The sequence below is a fragment of the Cinclus cinclus genome, chromosome 16, assembly GCF_963662255.1.
Source record: "Cinclus cinclus chromosome 16, bCinCin1.1, whole genome shotgun sequence".
NCBI lineage: Eukaryota > Metazoa > Chordata > Aves > Passeriformes > Cinclidae > Cinclus > Cinclus cinclus.
The window spans coordinates 15,182,702-15,200,708 of NC_085061.1; the positions used below are offsets into that span (position 1 = coordinate 15,182,702).

General features: G+C 43.3%; 2 protein-coding genes across 4 annotated transcripts in view; one reads left to right on the plus strand and one right to left on the minus strand.

Annotated features, from left to right (window-relative positions):
- The first annotated feature begins 573 nt into the window (after positions 1-573).
- LITAFD (LITAF domain containing) lies at positions 574-5,142 on the plus strand. The gene is made up of 4 exons (XM_062503262.1): positions 574-676; positions 2,793-2,858; positions 3,986-4,145; positions 4,608-5,142. The coding sequence occupies exons 1-4, from the start codon at positions 574-576 to the stop codon at positions 4,714-4,716; spliced, it is 438 nt and encodes a 145-aa protein (XP_062359246.1). The 3' UTR covers positions 4,717-5,142.
- Positions 5,143-8,358: 3,216 nt separating this feature from the next.
- The window catches only part of USP7 (ubiquitin specific peptidase 7), a 71,470-nt gene continuing 61,821 nt past the window's right edge, over positions 8,359-18,007 (minus strand). For 2 of the 3 annotated variants that reach the window (XM_062503782.1, XM_062503781.1), the window contains 5 exons: positions 17,454-17,553; positions 16,576-16,695; positions 15,242-15,313; positions 14,252-14,342; positions 8,359-11,689 (listed from right to left, as the gene is read on the minus strand). In XM_062503782.1, coding sequence (XP_062359766.1) covers positions 11,583-11,689; positions 14,252-14,342; positions 15,242-15,313; positions 16,576-16,695; positions 17,454-17,553 — 490 coding nt within the window. In that variant the 3' untranslated portion in view covers positions 8,359-11,582. The remainder of the gene's footprint in view (positions 11,690-14,251; positions 14,343-15,241; positions 15,314-16,575; positions 16,696-17,453; positions 17,554-18,007) is intronic. The other variant, XM_062503783.1, reaches the window with a different exon arrangement.

Below are 18,007 nucleotides of genomic sequence, written 5' to 3' on the forward strand. Positions count from 1 at the left end.
GCAGCGCAGTCATCCCTAATAAGGATGTTTCCCAACAAAAGCCTGTCACCTACCGATGAGACAATTGTTTCACAGGACAAAACTGCTCACGATAACAATAGTGATAAGGTTGCGCAATAATCCGAAGAAAGACTGATCCGAATTGCCGCTGATTGCACTGACTTAATCACACGGGAAGGTTTTTCACAGGTGCTCCAAGTGTGCTCTTCCCTTCCTTGATTGCTTTGACAATCCACAGAAAAAAGAAAAGGTTAACTTTTCTGCAAAAGTAACTCTTCAGGTCACGGCTTTACACACTTCGAATAGCGTTTTCTGGGGGAACATTTGTAGCATCCCGGCACAAAAAAAATGTGTTAAGATAGTATTTTCTGCTCTCCACCTTCCTCATCATGCAGTGTGGCAGGAGCTGAGTGCTTTCCAACCTACAAAACCTCCAGAGTGCGAGAACTGCTCATTTCCCTCTAAGCAACACCCGAGTTTGAGAACTAGGAACCAGAGAAGCAAATACAGGGCACGGAGAGTGGCGTGCAGAAGGTTTTACCGTGCCTTCCCTCGGGCAGGTGAGCCGCAGAGATGTCTGGAGAGAAGCATCGCCGGGACGTGCCCATGCTGATGTACGAGCCGCACCAGGAGCGCTCCAGAGCGGAGCCCTCTGCCCCGGAGCTCGGCCAGGAGGGTGAGTGCGGCTGGGAAGAGCCCGGAGCGGCTCCTGGGGCTCGCTGGGGCTCGGTTTCCAGCACAACACCCAGCCTTGCCAGGACGTGATGGGTTTAGAAAGTGTCTGTGCCAGCATATAAAACCCGGGGTTGGGATAGGACCTCCTAATAGAAGCATCCTTAAAATGGCAATAAATATTTTTGCTGGTTTAGTTAATGATTTTTTTTTTTTTTTGAAAAAAAAAAAAAACATGCTTTATTGCAGCTGTACGGCCACAAAGATTTTGCATTCCTAACGTGCTGATGTTCAGCCTCAGTGTTCTGTAGGTGGATGGGCTATGTCCTGCTCAAATTGTCACTACATTTACAGAGGACTGCCGTGCTCCCTGCCATCCCTGCTGGCCAGAGCTGCCCTCCCTGGGCGAGCTCTGCAGCCAGGCTCTTCCAGGGATGATCGATCCCTGTCCCTGGGGGAAGCGCTGACAATTCAGCTCCAAGGATGCAGGAGGGTGCCACGGGCTGCTGCTCTCCTGGGCTGGCTTTTCCTTCTGAAACCAGGCACTGCTCTCACACCTACACAAACACCTCAGAGCACTGCCCATCTTTAGTGATTGTACCTTCCTTACATTCCTGCTCCTGAGGAAATTGCCTGGACAGGACTGGAGAAAAAGTCCGGATGGGAGATCAGGGAGTAACTAATAAGGTTCCATGTCGCGCCTGCCAGTCACGGGTCTCTAAACCTGACTCATTTGCAGAGCATTTCACTCCGATCAGCTATCCCTGTAAATATTTCGGTAGATATCTGATATACCGCTGTAAAATATCAGATGTAAGTACATCTCTGATTTACAGAGATGTCGCTGGGCTCTTTCTAACTCAGCAGAGCTTGCAATGGACTGGGCAGGAGGAGTGTCACTTGTGAGCCACTCAGCCAAGGCGCAGGCACTGCACAGATCCAGAGCTGAGCTGCAGGCTCTGGTCCTTGTGCAGGGACCAGATCCTTCCCTGACACTCATCCAGCTCATCGAACTCACTTGTACTGAGCACATTCCTTTTCTAGATCGGAAGGAAATTATTAATTTTTAAATTTTTTTACATTTTTTCCCCCCTACAAATAACACCCCCTAAAAATCAAACAAAACTTCTCAAAATCTAAAACTAAACCCCACCCCCTACCATCACAAAACCCAAATGCCGTTGCAAATCTCTACCATTTCTGGCAAGCTAGTCAAGAAAATATTGCTAACATTTTCTCCCCCCTTGCCACTGTATTTTATCTCACTCTGGAAAGTTCTGGTTTTATATTCCATTTACAAACCTGTGGGCCCATTCCCTGGTTGCACCCACACGGTTTGTGAAAAGCTGGAGGCACAGGCTGGGCTCCCAGCTTGGGGCTGCTCTGCCTGGGGGTGAGGGTTTCTCCAATGCTGTTCAGGCTTGACCAGCCAAGATTTCTCTTAGGGACTGTCCTCCTGCCCCAGACCAGTCCTGTTGTTTGGTACCACATCTATGCTAGCTGGCTGTAAAGCTTTTTACATGAATTTATTTTGATTTTATACATGAATGTACTTTTTAAATACAGTAATTTATTTCACCTCAGGTAGGCTGATAGCATTCTTAATTTGAAAGCCTGCCAAACTGAAAAAGCTTGAGATGTCTTAGTCACCAGCTTCCCCTCTCCCAAGACAAAAGGAAAAAGATAATTTAACTTTTTTCTTCTAGAACACAGTATGATGAAATAACTTTGTTGAAAGCTGATAAAGTTTAAACTAGTAAAAAACCTCTAAATACTCACAGTAAGGGTACTTACCACTGAAGGTAGAAGTGCTGTGGCTCCTTTATCAGTGGAGTCCTTAAATTAAAATTGAGCATCATGTCAATGTCATGCTGGAATGATGGTGCTGCTGCCTTTCCTAAAAATTGATTTGATTTCTCAGCTTTTAGAATAAAAGTGAGACCAGCCAGTCACTGCAGGCTCTTTTGGCTTTGCAGACCCACGAATCAGTTCAGGGCTGCATTTGGCACTCCCTGGGCTGCATTTGGCACTCCCTGCCAGGCTCTGTCTCACTCCACGGGGCTCTCGGGAGCCAGGAGCTGCTGGCACTCACACATTCTGCCCTGTTTTTCTTTGCACAGGGGGCTACGAGTACCCTTCTCCCCCACCCTACTCCTACCGAGAAACCACCATCGTCGAGGAGCCCGGTAAGCCCAGGCTGTGCTTCTGACAATGTGCTGGTGCTGCACGCCTGCAAAAGTGAGATGGGTTTAGTTTTAACTTCAGCAGAGAGGGCGGGAGTTTCCTGACACAATCACAGTCTCATAAACTGGAAAATTTCCACAGAAATGTCAGAAGATAAACTAAGACAGGGGACTCAGACTTGACTTTTCCAGCATTAGCCGATCTACACAGATGCCCATTAAAAGAAAAATAAATGTAAACCAAAAAGGCCCAAAGCCAGGGCTTTCAGAACAAATAATTTCAAGGCCAGTGTTCCTGTTCTAGTCACCTTTATGGAAGTAGAGAAGCTCAAAGGAGATGCTGAGGAAAGGCTTTGAAGAACAACCAATAAAACCTCACACAGGAGGAAACTTACATTTTTAAATATCCCTAAAACCAGAAGGCACTTGAACTCAGACGTGTTCTATCCTATCTAACAGATACCTTCCCACTCCTCAAGTTTTGCCTCAGGCTACAGTGTGAAGTTCTACCCTAAACATATTTTAGGATCCTTAATTTTTTTTTTTTTTTTTTTTACTGAAAACATTTCTGAAAAAAATATCCTTCATGTACCTACAAGGGGTGTGCCCCTCAGGGAATATGATAGTCAAGTCTAAGGCTGCAAAAACATGAGCTAGAGACTAAATGGGGACAGCACCAGCAGCTGTTTGATGGCATTTAGGTGTAAGAGTAACTGCTTTGATGAATTTCCCATAACTGCTGAAAGATGATCCAGAAAGCTCCCCAATATCCTTCAAATCTCTTCTTCGGGGAGAACAAGCATTTTCATATTGTTTTAAATATCAGAAGACAAATCCCCAGTGCCAGAGTATATCCACCAGAGGGTGGTGGGGACTGCTGACTGGGGACTATCCCACAGACAATTCCCTGTGCATCTTCTTACCTGAGTGAACTCTGGCTGGTTTTAGGCACAGTGTATTGGGATACACACAACAATCAGCATGGTGGTTCTTGGGAATAAGCCTGAAATCAACAATAATAACACAGATGCCATATCAAGAACCCACATTCTCCCAGTTAAGGTTTTATAACTTGTAAAATATTTCCCATGCTTCTAATTTGGCTGCTTCTTCTCTCCTCCTGAACTCAGTTTATTTGGTGCCCCAGCCTCCGATCATCGTGGCAGGGATCTTCTCCAGCAAACCAACATCCACCATCTGTCCTTCCTGCCGCCAGCACATCACCACCCAGGTCACCTACAGACTGGGCAGGCTGTCCTACCTCCTGTGCACCAGCCTGTGCATGGTTGGGTAAGTTTTCATGGGCACTGTGCAGATTCAGCATAACAGAAGGTTACAAACAAGTAATTAAAAATCAGAGTTCTAGTTAGTGCTTATACAGATAGTTTGCCCTTCTCCACTTGATGAGGAGCCATCCTAGATACAGTCATCATGGCTACAGGGGTTGCAAACTTGCTCAATTTAACCCAGTATGTTTCACTTTTCGTAAGACAAGCAGAGATTAGTACAACGTTGTCTGCTTCCCAACTGTAATTTAGGATCAGGCTCAGAAACAGACTCATGCATAAGATGTCAGAAGTGAAGAAGATTAATTTTTTGGAAGATACATTAATAGACTTGGGAAAGAAGTGGATTCACACAGTGAAAAGGCAGACAGAAAAAGGCAGGAGAAAAATCACAGCTGTGATTTTCACAGCAGAAAAGGAAACTCAGTGATCATTCTGTGCATGTCCATCTCCTCTTTGGCTCTAGGTGCTGCTTCGGATGCTGCTTCGTCCCTCTCTTTGTGAAGATCTTCAAGGATGCAGATCATTACTGCCCATGCTGCCAATTTCACATTTATAGATACAAAAGACTATAGAAACAAAGTTTATGTAAAAAAAAAAACAACAACAACAACAAAAAAACACAGTTGATGTAAAGCCTCCATTTCCTAATGGCACATAGGATTCTGCACATGAAACTACTGCTAGGAAACCCACAGGACTATGCTTAGGTTCTGCAGCTCCCTTGCTGGTGCACCCACCTGGTAAGCTCCAGTTCACCACCACATGGTTGGACTGGCTTTAAAACAAACAAACAAACAAAAAAATACTTCCACGACTAATTTGCAGTGTTTATGCTGTGTTTGATTCACTGCCCTGTGAAGTTTCCAGTTGGTGAGTACTTCAGCTCCTCTCAAATCTTCCCACCCAGCTGTGACACAGACTACTCTGGACCTCAGCCCACCACTAACCAAGGCCTGGACATGCTGGACATCATGGAGGTTTCAGAGAAGCTCTTACATTCTCTGCACTGGAACTGACTGGTTGGGATTTCATTTCTCTCTGCTCTTCTCCCTGCAGGATCTACCCCTGAAGGTTAGGTTAGGGTAGCTGATTATTTATTAACAAAACACTAAGTTATGAGACTGTCTTTACTCTCTTATGTATGAGGCAAGAAAATAAACCTGTTATTGTTACAATACTGGCAAAACATCTGCTGTGTGTGTTGCTGCCATGCCCCGAGCATGGGATGCAGGTCAGTGGGACACCCCCTTTACATTAACAAGCTACAATCCAAAAGACAAATATACAAATTAGAAAAGTCAACAAACACAGCTTGAACAAAGCCATCACAACACAAGGCCTTTATTTTACCTCTTGGCTTTCTCACTGCAGTGCATCATCTCCTAAAGCAGGACTTATTAGACTTTACCTTTACACAGAACTTTATAGTCACTTACCTTGGGAAATCAAATATCTGCAATAGGAGCTCCCCAGACCCTCCTCAGCACTGACTGTAGCAGTGTTACTGCTGGCTGGAAAAATAAGCAGAGGAAGAGAAGAAACTAGTGTATTTCTATGTTATAACATCATGAATGCTTCCACACTGGCACATGGATTGCTGAGGACATGGGGGTGTGTGGCAGCGGCCTTGGGCTGCTCCCCAGCTCTTCTCTGGGCACTGGGACTGCACTACTGGGCACTAAGAGAACTTAAAGAGCTCCTTATCCAAACCCTGTCCCTGCAGGGTGTGACCTGTGTCCCTATCTCTGTCCCTGCAGTGACCAGTGTCCCTGTCCCTGCAGTGTCCCTGTCCCATCCCTGTACCTGTCACTGCAGTGTCCCTGTTCCTGCAGTGTCCCTGTCCCATCCCTGTCCCTGTTCCATCCCTGTACCTGTCAGTGCAGTGTCCCTGTCTCTGCAGTGTCCCTGTCCCATCCCTGTTCCTGTTCTATCCCTGTACCTGTCACTGCAATGTCCCTGTCCCATCCCTGTCCCATCCCTGGCCCTGTCCCATCCCTGTCCCTGTAGTGTCCCTGTCCCACCCCTGTCCCTGTCCCTGCAGTGTCCCTGTCCCTGCAGTGTCCCTGTCCCATCCCTGTCCCTGTCCCATCCCTGTCCCTGTCTCTGCAGTGTCCCTGTCCCATCCCTGTCCCTGTCCCATCCCTGTCCCTGTAGTGTCCCTGTCCCATCCCTGTCCCATCCCTGTCTCTGCAGTGTCCCTGTCCCATCCCTGTCCCATCCCTGTCCCTGTCCCATCCCTGTCCCTGTCCCACCCCTGTCCCATCCCTGTCCCTGTCTCTGTCCCATCCCTGTCCCTGTCCCACCCCTGTCCCATCCCTGTCTCTGCAGTGTCCCTGTCCCATCCCTGTCCCTGTCTCTGCAGTGTCCCTGTCCCATCCCTGTCCCTGTCCCATCCCTGCCCCATCCCTGTCCCTGTCCCATCCCTGTCCCATCCCTGTCTCTGCAGTGTCCCTGTCCCATCCCTGTCCCTGCAGTGTCCCTGTCCCATCCCTGTCCCATCCCTGTCCCTGTCTCATCCCTGTCCCATCCCTGTCCCTGTAGTGCCCAGTCCTGGGACACCGCCCGCCACCGCCCCCTGCCGGGCACGAGGCGCACTGCGCGCTCCGCCCGGGGAAGCAGCGAGGCAGGAAAGGGTCAGGGACACTGGGAAAGGGTCAGGGACAGCAGGAAAGGGGTCAGGGACAGCTGGAAAGGGGTCAGGGACACTGGGAAAGGGGTCAGGGACAGCAGGAAAGGGGTCAGGGACACTGGGAAAGGGGTCAGGAACACTGGGAATGGGGTCAGGGACACTGGGAAAGGGTCAGGGACACTGGGAATGGGGTCAGGGACACTGGGAAAGGGTCAGGGACAGCAGGAAAGGGGTCAGGGACACTGGGAAAGGGTCAGGGACAGCAGGAAAGGGGTCAGGGACACTGGGAAAGGGGTCAGGGAGATGGGCAGGGACACCGGGAAAGGGGTCAGAGCCCCCAGCAGCTCCTCCAGCACTGTGACAGAGCAAGGACAAACGCTGGCTGTTGGACACTGGGGTTGAAGGCAGCTGTAGAAAGGAGCTCCAGAAACAGCAGTGCCACCAGCCCTGGCACCCTGGGCCAGCTGTCACAGGCTGCATCAGAAACTGCCCCTACCGAGCTGATCCCGGTTTAGTTCAGCTCGGCTGGGCACATGCACCGATTTTTACTTCAACACCAACACCACTGCGGCCATTAAACCACAGAAACCCCAGTCTTCAGACGTGAAAAAATGTAATCAGTACACGTAGAAATTCCTAAAACAAGCACTTTCCCAGCCCCACATGAAACCCAGAACCAACACTACACAACAGCCTGCTTAACACCCAGGGCAGCTGTCCCAGCTTTCACTCCTCTGTACCAGTGACTGTCCCTCCCCTGGTCACCCAACCTACTGTCACCTAATGGAATACAAACTCACAAGGATTAAAGGCAGCCACACAGGTGGCAGCACAACAGGTTTTACCAAGTCACACATTTTTTTTTGGATGTTAAGATTTTTCTCCATTTTAAAATCTGGCTGTGAAAGCACAAGCATTGCTGTTAATTAGTGGTAAATAATGCACCAAGTCACTGACATTAATCAGGAAAGGTGCAAAACCCAAATCCACGTGAGTACACACATGGCAAAATTACATAAATATATGACTTGAGATGTGCAGTAGATACCTAACAGAAGTAGTCGGGACATTTTTACACCGCTATATATAGGTGCAATAGTTTTACACAGTTATTTAATAAAAAATAAAGGCTTCCACTCATAGCAAATTTAATTTCCTGCTGTTCTTGGTATATATCAAACTTCAACATCATCTGGGGCAGGAATTGAATAGAATACAGATTTGGAGCCAGATTAGGACATATCACACGTGAACATTTCCCCCTTTTCCTGACCCCACAGACCAGGCAGGTTTAACAGCCAGCAATAAATGACACTTGCTGCTCTCACATCAAATAGCGACACTCTCCACCTCAATACCAAAATGTTTCAGGAAAAACAAGGGCTCAAAACAGGGAAGCTGACATACAAGTCAGAATTCACCTTTTCTGCCCAGCACACCTTACATTATTAATACCATTCCTGACACACAATTGAGCTGAATTTTGTAAACATCATCTACTTGATCTAACCAAACTCCGAGCTCAGAGTGACCAAAGAGCTGTAACTCTGACCCCTCTCCAAAACGAAGAGCCAAGACACCAGTGCAGAGTTTAAGCCAGGCTATTTTATTTACAATATGTACAGTTCCTACAGAAAAGGGTTTCTCACAGAGGACAGCACACAGCAACCCCCCAGCGTGGCTCCGATGCGGGCGCTGCCCCGCAGCCAGCGCAGCGCCCGCGCCCGGGCGGTCCGAGCTCCCGGCCGGGGATGGAGGCTGGCCCGGGGATGATGGATGGAGGCTGGCCCGGGGATGATGGATGGAAGCTGGCCCGGGGATGATGGATGGAGGCTGGAGGAGCTCCGGAGGGCAGTGGCTGAGGTAGATCCGGGAGGCACTCGCTCTGCTCGTCCTGCGGGGAGGTCACAGCCCCTCGGGGTCGCTGTGCCAGCCTGGGCGGGCGAAGGGGGCTGGGGCTGGCTTCGCTCTAGTCAGCAACTATCACTGGTGTGATCTGCTCAGATTTCACAGAATGCTTTGGACTCCTTCAGGATAAAAGGCACTATGTAAATCTACAGGAACAAGGCTCTGTTTTTGTAGGGAGAATTCGGATGGGCTGTTAACATGTTGCTCTGATGCTGTGGACCGTGAAATTACATCCTTATTGCTTAACACTTATATTACCATTACCTTAATTTAATGTGCTCACTGTCTATTAGCCAGATAATTCCAAAATCTGAATAAAGAAATGAAAAGCGTGGCAATTTTGAAGACTGTATTCTTGTAAGTTTTTTTAAAATGAACTGAACAAACATACTGCACCTGAGAAACCCTCCTGTCCTTCTCTTCACAGGTGTTTCCACATTTGAGTAACAAGTTACTTGTGCTCCAAAACTTTTGGTTTTTTTTCCAGAAAATCCTTCAGTAATTGAAAACTGCATAAAGAATGCCTCAAAGTATGGACTTCACCAAACTAGTGTGGGAATAACACAAATACTGAAGCACATAAAGTCCAATAATCTAAAACCCAAAAGGCACTCAAAATCTAACATTAGTAGCTTTTTATTCTGAAATAGGAAGGATTGTGTTTCGTAAGATAGTCCCAAAAAGCTGCCACCATCCCATAAATTAATGTGAAAACTTAAGTGACATTCAGATGTAACCTCAATTTTATATCAGTCTAAAGAACACTAAATATAATTGGGGCTTACTACTGCTGACCAGAGCCTCTGATTCCCAGAAACAGTTTGGAAACACATCCTGACATTTACTGAAAGCCTGTAGAGACAATCCAAGTACCAGTAAAAACAGCCCTGGGATCGTGCAATTCTCATCAGCTTGATGGAAATGCAAAGCAAAGGAAAGCTTTTTCCACTTAAGGCATGCCAGTTAAACACTTCCCTCTATCCTAACCTACACACTCAGACAACAAAACCAAAGTAAACAACTAGTTTGCCTTGACTGGAAATAAGAGACAGTTAAAAGCACTGCAAATACAAACTAAAAAGAGAATCAAACATATCTAGAACTTGCACCTTCTGTTTTGGTTATGAATACAGGGAACACATTACAGAGGGAATCTATTACTCTATAAAGAGACCTTACCTTTAGAGATTCCAGATTTCACTTTACACCATTTATAATACTTGACTTGAGAATCTGGACCACAAAATTTTGTACAGGCAGGCAGAGTCCAGTCTACCACAAAGACTCTACTACAAGCTTTACAAACAAACTAGCAAAATAATTTTTCCTTTTTTTTTTCCTTTTTTTTTTTTTTTGTACATGGCTCCTTTCCTGGAAAACCTTTTATTAGTTAAGCTCAAATGTGACTAGTTAGGATGTAAAAAAACCAAACCCAAAAAAACCTCCAAACCCCAAAACTATGAAACAGAAACCCCCACAAAGTTTTCCCAAAACAACCAATGAGGATTATACAATTGTCAACACTTAAGGAAAAAGAAAACCACACCTTCAGCAAAATCTCATGAAAAAATTTCCCAAAACTCTACCTCCAAGGAGAGGAGAAATCTTCTTCAGTGTCCATGTCATCACTCATCGAAAAAAATTTTATAGAAAATTTTATTCAACATACAACATTTTCCAGCAAAAAAAGGCAATATACAGGAAGAGGAGTTGTACACTGAGGCTACAGAAACAAAATAAAATACTGGAAAAGAATGTAAAATTAAGTGTGAATTGCTGATTCTATCTTTACTGCACTCAAAACTAGACACGCGGCTGGCATTAGCTCCAAAGAAAAGGAAGCAGTCTGGGGACTGAAATAAAACTACACACAATGAATATCAACATCAGTGAAATTCACTTGCAGACTCACCCAATAAAATTAACCTCCAAGTGTTAAATTGTACATGTTCATTCATTAAATATACAATTTCTTTTTTCGTTTTTTTTTCTTCTTTTTTCGTTTTTTTTCCTCCTTTTTTATACAAAGTCAACAGCTTACTAAACACTAGTGAGCATGCCCTCTGTGCTAAAAGGCTAGTTCTTGTGTTTTCCCCATCTCTTCCCATGGTAACTAAATTAATGATATTTATAATATTTTCACTTGCTTTTGCCAACTTTTGAGTGTCATTCTATTTGCCAGAAGATGGCATAATCAATCACAACGGTTGGAAATTTAACAAAAAGACCCAAATATCTCTTTTTAGGACTCGGGGCATCCACTTGGCAAAACGGGATGCAAAGTATTGACTAAATTAAATGAAAACTAGTTTATTAAAAAAGATTCTATGAAGCTGGAGGAGACAAAAATCCCAAATAAGTGCCAACAATGTACACAATGAAGTAGAGATTGCTATTTATTGATGATGTGAGTTTTTCTTTTGCATTTACAAATGCACAAAAATGTCATTTAAAGTATAACTGAAGGAAATAAATCTGATGTGAGTCTAAACATAAGACTTACTAGCTGCAGTGATGGTGAACACCACATGGGAAGGGCAGCCAGTCAGCTTATGCCATCTATAAACGTACTACAGACAAATAATTTTGCCAATGTCAACTGTTCTACTAAACTCTTCCCTCATTATGCTGACAATTGCCTTGCATTACGTTTACCATAAAATAACTCTCATTGGCATCCAAGCTTTTATAAAAACACCTTCATTTTGCTCAAAAAGGGCAGTCAATAGATACAGAGAAGCCAAACTGAACAGCCTCAACAAAATAAAATTAACATCAGCAGCAAATCCTCTTGCTGAAGACTTCAGATATAGTGCACGTGTACCAAAGTTCTACGGTTGTTAAAAAGGTGCACACACACACTTATTTTTGTCCCTTGCCTTGACAATCTGGTTAAGTAAGTCAGTTATGGATTTTAATAGCTTTTTCAAGGTAAGTGTAGCGACTTCTCTTTGGGGCTTTATTGAAATGGTCAAGCCCTAGCCATGGCCTTGGATGAGACATGTTGCCTAGAAAAGAAAAGAGAAAATAATGAAGTTTTAAGACAAAATTGGAAAAAGGTTTCCATTACACAAACTGCTCCTGTGTGCTCTGCCCCCAGTTTGCTGGGAGTCACGGGGAGGGCAGAGGAGTGCAGAGCAGCCCCACAGCAAGGCAGGCATGGCTTTCCTTCCAACAGCACACTCCACAGCTCCTTCTGCATCAGGAACCTGCTTTTTTCTCTTCTTCAGTTACCTACAGGAGTTTACAGCACTGAAGGGTGTGCTAAAGCAAAATAACCACTGTTATAACTTAGGGCCAGAGGCAGATCAGAGTAGCAGCTTTCACCAAAGTGCTGAGCCTGTTTCAAACAGGGAGGAATCTGCCATTGAAACGTGACAACCAACAGTATTTACCATAATCTCTTCTATTCCTATCACCTGGTTTAAGTGGGAATATCTGTCAAATTAATGTAAAAGGCAAATAATGCTAATTAATAAATCATGAAACTGACACTCATCTTTATTTTCTAAGAAAAAACTCTAGTCACTTAGATTGCAAAGAAAATACAAAGATTTTTTCATTTGTTCAGCCCAACATTACTTATTCTACTGCTAGTTTTCGTGAAAAACCACAGTGCACATACTTCTTGTAAATGGGAGAAATTCTCTTTTAAGATGTTCTCAATGCAGAGCATCCAATGTTCTTTGAAGTGAAATGATAAAGGCAGAAACTAAAGAGGCCCCCAGCAAGGGAAGCACACTCTACATTCAAAGCCATCAGCTGCAACCACTAAAGCACAGAACACATGAGCTTGTTGGTTGCCTGCATCTGCATTTTGTGATAAATTTTCTTCAATCAATTTTTTTTTTTCTTGTTTGACAAAATGGTCAATATCAAATTAAAAGAGAACTGCCAATCTTAATGGGAGAATTTGAATGTTACAGAAGAAAGAAATTAGATCCTGCATGGTTGCTGCCAGCACAGTCATGGTATAGTTAGTGTACCTTAGCAAAAGCAGAGGCCATCAGCTGTGCCAATAACTGGACAATGCCACAGCTTTGGTTGCATCAGTCCAGTGTGTGTTAAAATCTGGTATTTGTAGAAACTAATTCTATCAAAGCATATTCTATCACAGGGGTGAATTCAATGAACTCTCAAATTAAAACCTTTTGCCCTCACATTCCCTCTAATTCCTACAAACAGTTCAAGCTCTCCCTTTTCCACATTCTGACATGTTCTGTGCCTTTGACCTGGCCACCTGGCCAGTTTTTCAAGCTGTTTTGGCACCACTGGCTCTGCCTTGTTCACCAAGTCCAGCGTCTCATTCCAGACTATTGCCTTTCCCTCCCCGACCCCAGAGGGATGACTTCCAGAATAAAATCAGGACTCTGCCTGCTCTGGCCACACAAGAGAGAGTTCATCTGTCTGTGGAGAAACATCCAGCTCCAAGCTGCCCATCCAGAGACCCTTCACAAGCAGTGCAGAGAGAGATCCTGCAGTGACACCCTCCTGGGCTCTGGGTGACTTGTGCAGCTGCAGGCACTCACAGCTCTGACAAGCCACAAGCCATGAACCTGTCTGTGCTATATACACAACAAAAGCACTGTTTGCTGGGCTCCTGCCAGTGCCAAGCAATAGCACAGGTCTAACTCTGTGCAGGTTTTGAAATAAATGGACAGTTACAGGATTTCTTTGCAACTGTTGCATCAATCCAGAGCACAGCTGGGAAAAACTGGAGAAAGCTCAACACTAGCATAGAAACCAGAATTCCTAATTGTCAGAAAAATAAAACTGCAGAGAGTCAGTGCAACTCACAGAGAGGAACACTCAGCTAAGCTGGGAGAAGAAACACCAAAGAATTCAAGGGTTTCAATGGATCTCTGACTGTGGATGCAAAGATGCCATTCCCAAATAGAACTCTCCAAAGAGGAAAAGCAGAGCTTTGGATTTAGAAGCACTGGTGCAGGTTGCCCAGAGGGGCTGTGGCTGCCCCATCCCTGCAAGTGCCCAAGGCCAGGTCTGATGGGGCCCTGAGCATCCTGTCTGGTGTAGCATCCATGGCAACAGGGTAGAATGGGATGGTCTTTAAGGCAACTTCCAGCCCAAAACATTCTATGATTATGAAAACATTCTTGTGGTGGAACTCCTGAAGGATTAATCTGGCTTCTCCCATGTGTAAATGTCAAAGAAAATAGAGGTTTAAATGTCAGTCAAGTAAACAAGATGGTAGCCCATCCAGAGACAAATTTAGATGGAGCTGCATTTGTACCTTGGTGAACCGTCTCTTAGGGGGAAAAAAAAAAAATCTAAGCATCTAATTGACATATTTAATGTTCTTGAATCTTCATATTCATTGAGGTTATCAAGAATAAAGACAAACACATATTCTTGGACTAAGACATACATATTAACACTGCTCAGTGTGCACTCAGGTGTATATAAACACCTGCATAGTCACCACATCTGATGTATGTCAGGTAAAAAGAACAAACTCTTCCTGCATCCTGAGTTAAGGATAAACACATAATAACAACTGGCAGAGCAACTTCAGCAGGCCAAAAGAAAAGTGAGGCTGTCTAACAACTTACCAGGTTGGGACTCAAAATCTTTCAAGTTCACTTCATACTCATCTTCGTTGAGATACTGGTGTCGGCCCATCATTACAATGGCAAATTTAAACTGTGCAGAGAAAAACAACACAAAAACCAAGTGGTGGGATACGACATTGAAATCAAGTCTTCAAGCCTAAGTTCACCGTCTAACTCGCAGCTGGTTATAAGTAGTATTCTTCAGGGGCAGAAAAAGGCCAATCCTGGTTAAAACCCTCATCAACAACCTGGATAATGGGACAAAATAAATACTCAGGAAATCATGAACCTACATCCTAGAATACTGTGTCCAGGTTCAAGCCCTCCAGGGAAAAGACAGGGCAACAAACTGCAGCAAGTCCAGTGAGACTGTGAAAGGACTGGGGGGGAACCTGGTGTACAGGAATCTCTGGTAAATGGGTTTTGTTTAGCCCAGAGAAGGAAAGGTTGACAGGGTATCTATAGCTTTCCACCACCTGAAGGAGGGTGCCCAGGAGCAGGCTCCTCTCAAAAAACTGCACAGAGGTGACCTCCACAAGTTGCAAAACAAAACATTCTGATTATGTGCAAGGAAAGCAAAGCTTTCCCAATGATAGTGGAAATACTCTAAAACATGGTGTCCAGAACAGGGCAGAATCCCCACCCTTGGGAGTTTACAACTTGCAACTAAAAAGCCCTGCACAACCTGACTGAGTCACACTCTGCTCTGAGCAGGAATGTGATGTGGGGGTGGCTTCTAAAGGTCCCACACCAGCTACATTTTTCTGGGTTACTTTAATGCTTTGCGGAATATCTTTCTTGATGCAGTACAGAAATACTGATCCTATCCACCCTAACTAATTAGTCCTAGAAAAAGCACTATTTCAGTCAAGCAGCTGTTTCATCACACAAAATCTACATTTATCCCAAGTCTGTGGTGCTCCAACCTACTACAATAAACTCATTTAGTGTTTACAGTCAGCAATAAAAACTCTCCCAACTTGAAATTACCTTTTCAAATTCTTTTTCTTGTATGTCCAGCATTGTCTGAATCCGCTTCATAACCTCTCTGAAGTGTTCACCCTAATAATTACAACAAGATTTTTAATGTCAAAAAAAATCTAGGGAAAAAAAGGGAAGCTGTTAGTATTTTCTGCTTTAAGCTTCATTGAAAAACAATGCTGTAAACTCTCTGTTATTTACAAAATTACACAAATGTCAACATCATTCTCTACAATATGGAAGAACAGCAGGCAACTTGCTCTAAAATTAGGAACTTTAAGTATTACTGATTCATCATTATGCAAACTGCCCCATAAATTGGCCAGGCACTGCCACTGATATGTGCAAGTCAGATTAAAGTTAAGTAGCAAATTTAGAAAATCAGCAGCAAAACAGGATTTTGTAAAAAACCTCCACATTCTTGCTAAGCATATTACTACTTCTTGTAGTATATTTTTCCTCCCCATGTACACTGCCCAAAAAAAGTGACAGATACCTGTAACCTGTACATCAATTTAAAGATTAATTATATATTAACTGTCATAACAAGGAAAGGCAGAACAAATGGTTTCCACCAAAAATCATCACACAGGTTTTACTCTTTGATCAGAAGTATGGAAATTAGTAAAATTCTAATGTTAGAGCTTTACAAGTAGAGAGATATGGACATATTTCTCATTCCCAAATTTTTTAAGTAAGTAATTTTCATACAAAGTAACATACGTGAACTAGAAAAAATTTAGAAGCAAATGGCTAACTGCTCCTAGAAATACATATTGATATTAAGAGAATCAGGGTGACATTCAGCTGGAGCAGCACCACAGAAAAACTTGAGAATTTAAATTAAGCCTTCAAAATTTGCTTTTGTTCTTGTACCAACTTTCAGCCCTAGCAGATAAAGCACATCAAATCACAGAAGGGATGAAATGCAAAGTCATCTCAGAAAGTGATGGAGAAAGCAACCCCATTTTCCATAACCATGTCTCAGTGAGAGCAACCATGGCAGGGCCACTTTTGCCAAGAACTCTGCACTGCAGAGTGCTGCTGGAAGCAGGGCTCTGGTTTCTTGGGGGTTCTGCAGGGGGCAGGGGATGACAGCTGCTGCCAAATGCCAGCTTTCTAGGTCTTGCACAGGCTCACTGAGACACTGAACAACCTGGATATGCAAAAGGAACTGAGCTGGGCAATGATTTAACCATAAAAAGGCACAGATGGGGCAGAACCTTTGACATAAGAACTGTGTTTCCCTACACACTTCTTGCACTAATGCATTTCTTTGCCAGTACTTAAAGAAAACATTATCAGTATAATCCCATAGGGAGAAAAAGGAAGGCATACTGCACCTGGTGTATCCTCAGCAAGAATGGAATTCCAAATGTCCCAAAAACCTCTTTGTGGAAATGTGCCACTGTGATTAGCATCTCATTTTCTTTATCTATATCTACCTGGTCCAGAGGAATTTCCTAGATCCAGACAAGAGAATTGTGACTCAAATCAACTCAACTTCCACAAAAAGAAACTGAAGTTTTAAACTAATTTTCCTAGTTATTAAGAAACTGAAAGCACTATTGATGTATGTTATAGATTTAAAACAATTCTATACAAAAACAAATAAAAGAGCCATGTTGTTTGACAGTCTTTTACCAGAGTCCCTTATCCCTGGCATGAAAGCTCTTGAAGCTTCCCCTACTCAGGAAATATTCTCCTGGTTTCCCTGAACAGGTTTTTTTGACAAGAAATCTTCTATCAGTGCAGAACTAGCTGATAGTGAGACACTTATAAAAAAAAAAATCACATGTTAAGTACCAAATTTGCCTAAAGAACCTCAAATATAACGAAAAGGAAACAAACCCTAGAATATTAGAGTATAAAAGTGAGTTCTAAGCATAAACATTTCTATCATGAACTCTTAAATAAACCTTGGAATTACTACCAAGACATTAAATGTCCTATGGACAGGCTCTTGCAAAGTCTAGATGCATTGTTATAAAAACATATGTAAAGCTGAAAGAATGAAATCATTATAGGGAAGCAGATGAAACAAAGGACAATCTTTTTAACAGCATTATCTTTAAAAATACATGTAATATTATCATGTAATCTTAATACAAACATCACAGTATTTGAAGATCAGCACCCAAAAAAGAGAAAATGACCACTTGAAAGAGTTTCCTCTCTCCAAGTCAGGTTTTAAAGCTTCTCTAAGACAAGCACAGCTTACCTCTATTCGAAACGTTCGACTTGTTGCAGGTGACAAACACTCTAACAGCTCATCCTCCTGATGGACACCGATTATTTTGTAACTTACAATTTCTAGCAGCCTTAAAGATAAACAGGAAAAGCATTTTTAAAAAGTGAATTAAAAAAAAATCAACGCAACATTTCTTTCTCAAACCTTGAGAGAGATTAGTGTAGAATGTAAGCTGATGCTGCTATTGTATTTATAAAATTTTAAACTCAACCTTTAGCAAAAATTAAGCAGTAAAGCCATAAGAGCTTAAATTATTTCTGGCTCATGGCCAGAAAAAAAGCCAGGATGTACCACTACAAAATACAGGTTTCTAGTGGAGTTTATTTTATATATCCTCTTTGAATGACCTCACTTTATACCCCTGTAACTCCTGAGAAGTGAACAGAATGAAATGCTTGGATTTTAAACAATTAATAAGTCATGACTAACAAAGGCAATAGATGAAACTCAAGGATGTAACTTTAATAAATACAAAATAAATAAATAACTGTGTAAAATTTATATTTATAGTTAAGAAGAATGCT

Excerpts from the sequence above, each read along its gene's own strand:
- LITAFD (XM_062503262.1), top strand. The coding sequence starts at position 574 with ATGTCTGGAGAGAAGCATCGCCGGGACGTGCCCATGCTGATGTACGAG. Across the intron at positions 677-2,792 it reads CCCGGAGCTCGGCCAGGAGG|GGGGCTACGAGTACCCTTCT; the intron begins GTGAGTGCGGCT and ends TTCTTTGCACAG. Across the intron at positions 2,859-3,985 it reads CACCATCGTCGAGGAGCCCG|TTTATTTGGTGCCCCAGCCT; the intron begins GTAAGCCCAGGC and ends TCCTGAACTCAG.